General features: G+C 41.9%; 1 protein-coding gene across 3 annotated transcripts; it reads right to left on the minus strand.

Annotated features, from left to right (window-relative positions):
* Positions 1 to 975: 975 nt before the first annotated feature.
* LOC109640461 (zinc finger protein 665-like) lies at positions 976 to 11,387 on the minus strand. Of its 3 annotated transcripts, none has more exons than XM_020104477.2 (12): positions 11,246 to 11,387; positions 9,768 to 9,970; positions 8,710 to 8,802; positions 8,529 to 8,621; positions 8,316 to 8,426; positions 8,079 to 8,211; positions 4,583 to 4,785; positions 4,386 to 4,478; positions 3,901 to 3,996; positions 3,628 to 3,738; positions 3,417 to 3,546; positions 976 to 3,320 (listed from the first exon to the last, which is right to left on the minus strand). In XM_020104477.2, exons 1-12 carry the CDS (start codon positions 11,247 to 11,249, stop codon positions 1,444 to 1,446), a joined length of 3,147 nt encoding a protein of 1,048 aa, XP_019960036.2. In that variant the 5' UTR covers positions 11,250 to 11,387; the 3' UTR covers positions 976 to 1,443. The 3 variants fall into 3 exon arrangements, with proteins under 3 accessions (XP_019960036.2, XP_069367411.1, XP_019960054.1); XM_069511310.1 differs by having other exon boundaries at positions 8,316 to 8,441; XM_020104495.2 differs by lacking the exons at positions 8,079 to 8,211; positions 8,316 to 8,426; positions 8,529 to 8,621; ... (1 more) ...; positions 9,768 to 9,970; positions 11,246 to 11,387 and adding an exon at positions 5,790 to 6,019.
* Positions 11,388 to 12,164: the final 777 nt, after the last annotated feature.

Genomic DNA, 12,164 nt, shown 5'->3' on the forward strand with positions numbered 1-12,164 from the left:
GTGAATGGCAAAAGATTTGAATTTGTTTCAGACAATGTGATTCAATAATCACCAAGCATGTGAGCGCAGATGAGATGAAACAAGAGCGTGAAACAAGGGAAAAAACAGCTTCGCTTTTCCAGCAAAAACATAAGTCAGCACAGATGGAAGAGATTAATCCCAATGTGGACGTTACAATATGACTCAAGAGCTTGTTCACCTGAGGTTCACGTTAACATGAAAGGGAGCTCAAACTGTGATCTGAGCTACGATGGAATCACGCAAACAGGTCTTAAAAATTGTGAGGGAACCAGTGCGAGATCTTTTTTAGAACAGTAAACAACTGGCATCGTGAAACACTTTGTTCAATAACAGTAAAAAAACAGTGAGAAATACTGTTTTTGTATTTTCAAACAGTTTTAATGTAATTTAACATTCAAGATTACCAAGCAATTGAATAATCCTGTAAAATTTCCCATGATTTACATTTATGGATTTCAACTTTTTCCTTTATGGTTTTTATTTTTTTAAAGTAATTTACTGTATTTTTGTGGCATCTACACCTTATTTAACTTTTGCTGAAAAACACATTGTTGTTAAAGTGACTTCTCTTTATTACGGTTTAAACCACTTCAGATTCTGATGGGCGCCTTAAAAAATCAGGTAATTGCAGTGTAATCAAGTTTCCGAACCACGCCAAAAACAAAGTTAATGACAGGAAATGAGTCAGATTAACTTCCGCTGCATTAGTCCCTCATCAATCTCTAGTGTCCTCAAAGGTCCTTTCTCTACTTGGCTGCAGTACAGATCATATGACTTAAATAAGCAGTAATTTACTGCATGAAGTTTCAATTAAAGCAATCTACGGGTTGCAACAGTTAGATATGGTCGCAACCTGATAAGAGGATCATGGGGAAATGGTAAATGGTCAACTACTGCCCTCTAGTGACACTTTCTATTCTGATTATAGGTACAACTTCCACCTCTACTTTCCACTCAGAGGGACACATATACTCTTTATTGCAGTGTTTTGTCTTGAATAAATTAAATCAATTTACATGCATGAGGTGTAACAAGGTCATTTAATCTGAAATCCATGAACCACAGTTGGGATATAAATGGCCAAGAGGAATAAAGTGATGTCATTTTGAAATCGTTATTTTCACTTACAGTATTTGTCTTTCATCTTATTTACAGAGCAACAAATGTTCACTTGTTACTTTTCAATAGTCCTCAAGAAATGGCAACGTTGGAACTAGATTTATTTTACAATAACTGTAAAATTTGAGCATTTAACTCAATTTGAACAGCAACTGTGCAACATCTGTCTATAGTCCTTCGTGTATTGCTTGGTTGAGTGCATCAATACATTGCAGTTTCAGTAGCCACCCTGTCAAAGGAAGTGTTTCAGTATATTTGTATAAGTGTCACTGGATTGTGCTCCACTTTTTCTCCATGTGTGGCTCAGTTCATGTTGGAGTGGCTTTTCAGGTGCCTCCTCAGGTGGTTCAGACACGTGTACGTCTTGGGACAGATCTGGCAGTGGTATGGTCTCACTCCTGAGTGGTTAAGCATGTGTTGCTTCAGCACACTTCCATCTGAGAAGGCTTTCCCGCACTGAGTGCACACGTACGGCCGCTCCCCAGTATGAACGCGCATGTGAACCGTTACCTTGTGTGCCATTGTGAAACCTTTGCCACAGACCGTGCACTTGAATGGCCGTTCTCCTGTGTGGGTGAGCCTGTGCGTGCGCATTGCACCAATCTGGGAGAAGCCCTTCCCGCAATCTGGACAAACGTGCGGCTTCTCGCCTGTGTGAACCCGTGTGTGACTCCTCAGTCCTCCTGCAGTGGAGAAACACTGTGAACAGTGGGTGCACTGGTAAGGTCGCTCTCCTGTGTGGGTGCGCATGTGCTGCTTCAAGTCATAGCGGTTTCTAAAGCCGCGGCCGCAGACCAGACAGCTCTCTGGTCTGTCATTGTTGTGGCGTAGCTCGTGATTGGCGAGGCATTTTTCAGACAGGAAACACTTGCCACATTCCTGACACTGGTAGGGTTTCTCATGGTCAACCCTCTGATGGTACTTCAGTTCGCTGATCCCAGGGAAAGTCTCCTCACAGTATCTGCACCTGAAGCGATGGTTGGGGCTGTAGGGAAGCTGGTGTTCACTCATCTGATGGTTCCTGAGCAGGTGTGCCATCTTGAAGGTCTTCCCGCAGTGAGAACACTCGTATTTTGTCAGCAGCTGCACACACTGGTGTCTGAGGCGTTCGTGCAGAGACCTGAACTGACAGCCACATTTGGTGCAGATATGGGCAGCATTTTTACACTTTCTCCTCCTGTGTCCGGAGAGGTGGACCTCAGTGCGGAAGGATTTGCCACACTGGGAGCATTTATATGGCTTCACTGCCGTGTGGAACCTCTGGTGTTCCAGGAATTCAAAGCGATACTTAAAGCTCCTCCCACACAGAGGGCAGTTATGAATGACTCGTCCGCGAGGGTAGACAGATTTGTTAGACGTCTTCCTGGACGATAGAGAGGATGAAGAAGTGCGATGAGCTGAGCCACTTTTTCTATGTTTACCTCCACTCATTAATTTGGCCGTCTCCATTTCACCAACCTCTTGATGACGTTGTTGATGTTTTGCCAGACACTTGGAGGTGATAAAGCTCTTTCCGCACTGTTTACACTGGTATGGCTTATCATGATCCACCTGCTGATGATACTTCAGATCACCAATCCCTGAAAACCCCACCCCACAATGGCTACACTTGAAAAGCCGGTTTTGAACGTGAGTTAGCAGATGCTCCTTTAAGCTGCTAGACTTTTGAAATCTCTTTCCACAATGCCCACAGTCGTAGTGACGGCCCCGTTTCGGGCAGTGGTGTCTGAATTTGTCCAGTGAGGTTGGGAAACTGTTCCCACATTTTATACATAGATATGCAGCATTTTTGCATTTGCGCAGCCTGTGACCGGCCAGCAGGGTGGCTGTTCTGAAAGCCCTCCCACATTCTGAGCAGTTGTAAGGCTGCAGCCCGGTGTGAACTCTCTGGTGCTCGATGAGGACTGAATGATGCTTGAAACACTTGTCACACTCGGAGCATTTGTGCATTGCTGACTGCTGTCTTCTGTGAGGAGACGTTGGGATGTCAGTCTGTTTTGGTGATTCAGGAAAGTCAGTTGAGGTGGAAGGGTTTGTAGACAATTCTTCATCGAACATAACAATCTGAGGAACGTCATTGTTTTCATCGTCACAAGCACTCGGGTGGGAAGCGATGGCTACTTCCAGCGATGGAGGGAGAGACAGAGAGGGGATGAGCAGATCATCTGACTGAAACGGAGCTGTAGAAAATAAGAGAAGAGAATTAGTCATATTGGTCTCATATGTCTTCAGCTTATGCACTTTTATTGAGTAGTTTATAGTGGATGTGCACATACCAATGCTGCTCTTTGCCAGTTTTCCATGGCACTGTTTGCTCTGGAGGAGAAACTTCAGGTCATCTCCATTTGAGACACACTGCATGTACTCCTCTAAGACCGAGGGGGCAGCACTGATCCAGGAGGCAGTCTGTACAAAAGTAAAACATTTTGAAATTCAAATTCACAGCACTCATATGTTTTTGTGACTTTGTATCAATCCTCCCCCTACCTGTTTGAAATCTGGTATTGGCAGCAGCTCCTCCAGTCTTGTGAAGAATTCACAAACTAAAGTCTCCAGTGCTGTGTCAAAGTCGGGGCCATACTCCACAGGAAACACGTTCTGTCGGGTAAAAGAAAAGACAGTTTTACACAACCAGAATATGATTGTAATGATCAGACAGACGATATCAACATATTGAGATGAATCGTCTTATGAGATTGGATATTCAGGGAATGATACATTTTATTACATCACAATAATAAAGGCAAATATTAATCTTACCTTGAGGAAATGTTCTCTGCCGTCAGTGTCTTCAATGAGCCCTTGTACCAGCTTCATAAAGTTTGCCTCTGGTGCTTCAATAATAGGATCATTTGTCTGGGAAAACAAAAACGCCAGTCAGAATAAAATATAAAACCACCAGTTTAGTGATTACTTTCTTCCTTTATCAATTTAGTGTTTTATAAATAAATGTCAGGCAATTCTAAGAAATTCACATAACAAGCTTCCAGAGCCCAGCGGGATGTCTTCATGTTGTTTGTTTTCTCAGAGAAACAGTGAAAATCTCATTGATATCAAACACATAAGACAAAAAAGCAGCAAAATCCAAAATCCCTTAAATTGGAACATGTTAACTTGTTACCATTGTTTCTTATAAATGTATTAAAACAATTATCAATCTATTATCAAAATAATTTGATGCTAAATTGTTTAATGACTTAATTGTTGATTTCTGCAGTTGGTCAATAAAAACAATCTTTGCTCACCTCCTCAATGCAAGAAGATCGGATTCGGTTAAGGTGGGTCTCAACAGCCTTGAGGTCTTCAGGATGTTCGGAACGCAACAGTTCAAGAGTTGTCTGTAGAAAATGCAATTTCCATTTTCAACATCAACATTCCTATGACAATCTTTTCCAACACTGCTGAAGTTGAAAGTCTTCTTCAGTTCCCACCCATCACTTACCCTAGCCCTAAGGCCCAGTGAGAGCAGCCTCCCTTCCCTTTTACTCATCAGCTCAGGAACTGCATCTGTCACCATGGACACAAACTCCTCCAGTTTCCCATAATGCTTTATGTTGCGCTGGCGCACAACTTCCCACATCACTGCTGACATCAGCCGAAGCGGTGGGACCAGGAGCGCCAGTGAGGACAGGGGGACGCTGAATTCTTCAGAGAGAAATTAGATTGGCTTAAACAAAACTTAAAAACATCAGAACCATGTTCAGTGAAGCTGCTGTTGAATAAACCCAGAGGTTTCTTCACAAATGTTTAGTCACAAAGGGTAAATGGAAATGATATGGAATAATGCAGAAAAAAAAAAACATCGAGAATCAGGTTAAAGACAAAAATATCATACAAAAACATAAAAATATATACATGCATGTCCATACAAAGAGAATTAACTACTTTAAACATCGATGTGTTTAGATGTTTAAAGCTACACAACCTGAGACCAGAGATTAAATGTTATTTATGGAGCCAGTCTTCCCTGCTTCCTCTTTTAAACAACCTATTTTGAGGAGATCAGTGGTAAAGAATCCAGTGCTAATAGAAGTCTAGAAAGGATTCTCTCATTGACACAGTTCTATAAAGCCAGTCCATCCACCGAGGTTAGGATTGACCCTTCCCTCTCTGGTAAACACTGGATCTCTGTGATGCTAACGCTACAAACACAGCAGATAATGTTCCGTCATCTGAGGCACCAGGCTTCCCACAGAGCAGCTGGCTCAAGTAATGTCTCCAGTCGAACTACCTGAGATACTAAGACTGTGTTGCATTGCAGACTCTGCAGAGCTGCACATCCAGCGGCTAATCCACTGATGGGACTTGGACTGTTTGCTAGCGCTAGCATTTAGCATAACATCAGTCACTTCAGTGCAAAGGAAGCTACCATCTGTTGAAAAGACCCATCAGCGACGTTGCGTCTGGTAACATTAAAACCCTCTAATATTTAAGCGTGGTGCTCACAACAAAGCACCCACGTTAAGATATTAGCTACAGGGCCGCTAGTGATAGAGCCCCGGCTCAGTATTGGGCAAAACAATTCTTGTTCCAGGGATTAGTCGAGGCCTGCTTAGCCTCGGCTAATCCTTTGCTCTAGCTATTCGGCTAGCTGTAAAAGGAGCACACAAAATACATATTTGTGTTAAGCTTGGCGAGCTAATACATACCCATGTCGTTCATTCTGCTACGCTTCAATAACGACGGAAGGTGGAAGCGTTACAACGAGCTCTCTCTCATAGCTTCAGTTAGCGCGCAGGCTAACAGCATACGGGGCTTCAGGCGCCAACTTCTTCCTGAAACACGTTGTTCATAATAAGAGCGTTGGTCCGGCCAGTGTCACACAGCAACATGAGCGCTCGTTTTGTTGTGCGGGGTAGCCCGGATACAAGGACTCCTGTCTCATCTGATGTCAATGTAAATTGCACCGCCCCACCAGACGATCAAATAACTAAATCTGATCAGCTCATTGATCAACTATGTTTTCTAATGGCTCGTGAGATTTTATTCATACAGAGAACTGGAAGATAAAATGTTTAAAATAACTATTGAGAGCTACATTCAAAAATAAGAGTAATAAGTAAACGAAATACAATTTAAAAATCTTGTTTTTCTATACAAGAAAAATATTTCAGAAACGTTCCAGCAGGATGAACAGATGTTTATTTGTCAAATGAATATTTTTTCCCCCATTTGTTTTATTTATTTATTTTTCACTCACTTCAAATACTGATATTGTGAAGGCCACCGCAACATGTTTTAATTTTGGATTTAATCAGAGATTCTGCTTCTGTCAGGAACAAATCAGCTACTTCAGAATACTGTCGCTAAACAACAGAGACGATTGCAAATGATAATAAAGCCAATACATAAAATCCATACAAGTGAAACATTTTACACAGTGCATTATGTCAACTATAAAAAAGGGCTTTCTGATAATCAGACGGTCTGGAGCTCACTGTGAGTCTTTACGTGTCTCCTCAGGTGATTGAGACACGTGTAAGTCTTTGCACACAGCTGACACGCGTACGGTCGAACCCCCGTGTGGTTCATGGTATGTTTCTTCAGTTCGCCTCCACGTGAAAAACCTTTCCCACACACAGAGCAGACATACGGGCGCTCCCCGGTGTGAACGCGCATGTGAAGTGTCAGTTTACTGGCCATGGTGAATGCTCTTTCGCACACAGTGCATTTGTATGGCTTTTCCCCCGTGTGGGTGCGTCTGTGTATCTGCAGCTCGCCCCCTGAAACGAAAGCCTTCCCGCAGTCAGAGCACAGGTATGGTTTCTCTCCGGTGTGAGTTCTAATGTGTACGTTGAGATTTCCGGACACTGAGAAACGTTTCCCACAGTACGTGCACTGAAAAGGCCTCTCACCTGTGTGGCTGCGCATGTGCAGACTCAGGTCATGCTTGTTCTTGAAAGTTTTGCCACAGCGCATGCACATCTGCGTTTTCTGTTGTCTGTGGCGCAGCTCGTGTGCTGTCAGACACGCAGCAGAGCTGAAGATCTTCCCACACTGCATGCACTGATGGGACAGCCTGGGAGGATGAATCCTCTGATGGGATCTCAGCTCGCTCATACTGGGGTAAACCTCGCTGCACTGTTTGCACGTGAAGATGCGGTCCTGGCTGTGAGTCAGCTCATGCTTATCCAGCAGGTACATTTTCTTAAAGCCTTTTCCACACTGAGAACAGTCAAACTTTTGGACACTTTCAACACACTGGTGTCTAAATCTGTCCTGTATAGACTGAAAGCTATTTCCACATTTGATGCAAATATAAGCGGCTTTCGTGCACTGTGTTCGTCTGTGAGTGGACAGGTCAGACGTCCTCCTGAAGGCTTTCCCACACTGAGAGCACTTGTAGGGGTTTTCTCCAGTGTGCAGTCTTTGATGCTCCAGGAGCTCATAACGGTAAATAAAGCACTTCCCACACTGACCGCATTTCTGTGCAACTCTGAGCCGAGGTGGGCCGATCAAAGATCCAGACAACACAGGGCTCTGAGCAGAAGTCGAGGGAGATCTGTCGTCACACTCCTCCACAATGTGACCATCAGGGACCTGGCCGCCGCATTTCTCTCCTGTTTGTTCTGTGCTGCTCGGTCGCATCTCATTCTCATCCGACCGTCTTCTATCCTGTATCATCGTGTCTCCCACCTCCTGAGGAGAAATCACCTCAGATTCGCTTTGGTTTTCAAATGTATTTGTGTTTGATTCCACGTCCTTGGTTGCTCTCAATGAAGGAGGGAGAGATAACGATAAGAAGAGCTGCTGCTCTGATGGAGAGGGCCCTTTTTTTTTTTTTAAAGAAAAGAGAAAACAACTGTTTGTATATTTATGCTAAGTGGTTGAACCATATCTACACTAGAGCTGCAACAAATAATTGCTGTCATTACAAATTAAATTTTTTTCAATTTATTGATAAACCAATTTGTCTATGAATTAGATAAATGACTTACCACTTGAATCCATCTTGGCCATTTTACCATGATGCACCTTGCTTCTGAGCAAAACTCTGAGGTCATCTGTATTGGTCACACACTGCATGTACTCTTCTAGCACAGAGGATGTATCACTGATCCATACTGCCGTCTTTACCAACACAAGATTAGTATTTTGAGGGACTGGAACCAGCAAATATGAACATTTATTGGGGAATTTACACATTTTATTAAAGGAGAATTTTGTCTCTTTACCTGTTTAAAGTTCGGTATAAGCAGAAGCTCTTCCAACCGGCTGAAGAAATCACAAACCATCGTCTCCAGTGCTGTATCAAAGTTGGGGCCAAACTCCACAGGAAACACGTCCTGCCAGGCAGAAAACTTGAATCACATGTATGAATATGAATATGCCTCATTTGACCAGCAAACAAAAAAACTGCTCCTTTTCATGTTAAAGCAATCAAGCACCTCAAGGAAGTGTTCTCTCCCTTTTGCGTCCTCCAGAAGTCTCTGAATAAGTTGGACAAAGTTGTCTTCAAGGCCTTCAGTTTGTGGCCCAAGCTGTCAAGTAGAATATGCACATTTAAAATAAGCAGGATCATGGAGAAACAGCCAAAATTTAATGTCCAGGACTGAAGACGTCACACACCTGTTCTGAGCTGGTCGGCAGGAGGCTGTCTAAGTGTGTTCTAACCTGTCTGAGATCATCTGACCGTCCAGAACGCAACATCTGTAAAGTCACCTGGAAAAGACACTGACAATAAAGAAACGAAAAAATCCCTCTTCATGCTGCCAGCTGATTTCTACTCATCTAACTTTCTGCTTACACACTCAAATCAAAAGAATATAGTGATAGATAATGCATTAAAGGTCCACTCCATTTGTTTATGTGATTGATTTTGTTTGAATCCACCCAATGTATCACCTACAAATGTGATGACCAGTGTACACTTTCCGTGTAAAGTTAATAGTTGTCGTGGGTAAAGACAGTTCTAACAAGCTTTGCATCCATTTTCAAGAGAGAACCAAAGACAGATGTAGACAGTTGTAGACTAGGAGGCTGATAATCATGATTTTTGTCTGGTTAAAACCACAAGGTAATTGTTATGTCTTTTTATCTGTAACAACCAGACTACATATATTTTGTTGTGTTGACTGAAAAAAAAAAAGAACATTACAGTATATTCATGAATATACCATTGTCATGAAGATAAAACCCAAAATTTAGCAAAGAAAAACTTATTGTTAGAGATAATTTGCTCTTTCTAGTAGAGTGTGTGATTTGCACACTTTTAATACATGTTGAGCAGGAATTCTCTTTACCGCAATGTGTCCATATTGATTGAATAAACACAAAACTCTTCACTAAAACAAAATGCACATTGGTCATGATGTCTTTTAGTTTGCTAAAACATAATGCATAGCACTGTCTCATTTTCAAATAAAAAAATTTAAGTGGAAAACTCTGTCAATACATTTTTCATCCTCTGAAACATTTTTCACGTTCCCGAGACCTCTGTATGCTTTCAATAAGGTTTTGTTCTTCCAAGATGTGTAAAGAGAAGAGAAGCTACAAGATGGATACAAGATACCTGGTATATGGTTAACATTTTTAAAAACAAGTTTTATCTGCACTTCAGTACCTAACTAACCCAGGTAAACCTTTACTGATATACAGGATCAGTAGGTGGATCTGATATTTCATACCTTTGCTCTTAATCCCAGAGTGAGCAGTCTCATCTGGCTGTCCGTCAATATATCAGGGATGGCCTCAGTTACCAAGGACACAAACTCCACCACCTTCCCATAATGCTTTACATTCCTCTGACGAACCACCTTCCACATCACAGCCAGCATCACCCGCAGAGGTGCAGCCAGGAGCCTCAGTGAGGACAGGGGCAGGGCACCCTCTGCCAGGGGAGAGAGAGAGAGGCAGCATTAGAACAGTAAACTGATCCAGTCACACACATCTCTCGGTTACAAAAACTAAATTAAGCATAAAAATAATAATCAGTGCCAGAAAGCTGTAGGGAGAAAACATGAGCCCCCTTCAATGGACGTGGATTACTATGACTGGGTATTCGGGCCATGTTGAAGGAAATGTTTTGAATAATGTCGTCATATTATGTGAGTAAAGTTGTAATTTTACAAGAAATAAAGAAGTTGCAATTTAATGGGAATAAAGTCATACTTTTTGGCTGTGTGTCATGTTAGGGAGGTAAAATCAGATGATTGGTGTGTTGCCTGTGTTAAAATGAGTGTGGAGGAACTTCATTAGGTTATTAGCCTACTTTACTTTACTTCTCCAAAATAACATAATACACATCAGCACCACTTTATCACAAGTATCAGGATTTTTTCGTGCAATAAACAGTTTATTCTTAAGAAAAGAGCCACACAGACACAGGAAATGGCCTATTTCTGGAGGAGGAAATGTTTGCTAGTGGGTGACAGCATATCGCTGGTTACATCACTGTGCTGTTCTATTGAGACTCCAGCAAGAGATTCTCCTTGCTGATTTTTCCCAATGATTTTTTTCATTATTCTCATAAAATAACAGAATTTTATCATCAACTTCATTCTCGCAATATTATGAGGTTTTCTCAATTTGAAATGTATAACTTAATTCTTGAATTTTCTCTCAAATGATCTCAGAATTTTCTTTAACGCAATACTCCACCGTAGATTACTCATCAGACACAGAGACAAAGTCCCCGACTCATCTGTCTGCAAGATATTTGGTGTCATAGCAAATAAAACATGAGAGGCAAAGACTGCAGTCATTCACTTTGACTGTGTGTGGGTGTAGTTCCCTCTCTTTTAGTGGGAGGACCTGTTGATGCATGTTTGCAGTGTTGGGTGATGAATAAAGCTTTGTCTTTAGAAATCATCTCAATGGGAAATCAAATACATGTATGAATGAGTCCTTCAGGTGCCAACAGGATTGTTTAGTTTGTTAAATGTTCTGTTTAACTGTGTTTGTTCCTTGTTATTATCATAATCATACTATTATAAAGCCACACATACTTTTATCTTAGTATGTTCTGTCTTATATCTTCATTAAAAACCTGCAGTAATGATTAGAATTATTATGTTTGATAAATCAAAGCGATAACGTGAATGTTAGCAGGCATGCTAACACCAAAACAAACCGATGGTGACACCAGGAAAACACCAAAGCTTACCCATTTTCCTCCAGAGGAGCTGTGCCAGCTGGGTGTCAACAGGGGGATGTGTCCTTGTTAAACAAACCTTCCTCCTGCAGCGACCAGCAGAGAAAATAAAGTTTTACTCCTCGACACTTTCTTCTTGATGCTAAATGCAGCTGGACGCCACTTCTTCTTCAGGCAGCGTTGAATCCAAAATGCTGCACTACTGCCCTCTACTGGAGCAAGTCAACTCATCTGTGGCACACACCGAACATGGCTGAAAAAAGGCAAAATAATTAATTTAAAAAAGCGCCCAGTTTAAAGTAATTACTAAAAACATAGATGAGCAGTTTCATCAGTACTTTGGCAGATACTCTGTGATATAAAATGCTTACACTCCTTCTCCTCTCCTCTTCCTTCGTTCTTCTCCCACAGAAGTTACAGATCCTCTGGTTTCTGTCCAGCTCTTATATCTTACAATCACCTTCCAGATTCTCGTGTCTTTCAGAACAGCCTGTACTGTTGGTGTTCAAACTACAAATACTTTTCCTCATCAATTCTGTTCGCAGAGGGAAACTGACCAACCTTCTCCTGCACGACCCACATGTGTGTTTCTCTTCCCTCTTCGCTCAAATCTTTTGCTAAATACCAGTTAACCAACCAGTTGTCGTCCTACACATTGGGCTGATGGTTGAGTCGACAGTCATCGTCTCACACAGGGACTGAATTGACAGAAACCTGGGGAAATTTAAATGGACTTGATTTATATGACCTCTGAAGGTGCTTGACACAAGTCTACTATATGCTGCTATTTTCAATCACACATTCACACTCTGCTGCAAGCATCAGGGTGAATTCAGGATTCAGCCTGGACCAGGACCTGGGAATCCTTCAAGTTAGGGCAGACCTTTCTTTGACTATATCTTGTCAGAACTATTGAGCTCCCAAGATAAAT

The sequence above is a fragment of the Paralichthys olivaceus genome, chromosome 16 (genome assembly GCF_024713975.1).
Source record: "Paralichthys olivaceus isolate ysfri-2021 chromosome 16, ASM2471397v2, whole genome shotgun sequence".
Classification (NCBI taxonomy): Eukaryota; Metazoa; Chordata; class Actinopteri; order Pleuronectiformes; family Paralichthyidae; genus Paralichthys; species Paralichthys olivaceus.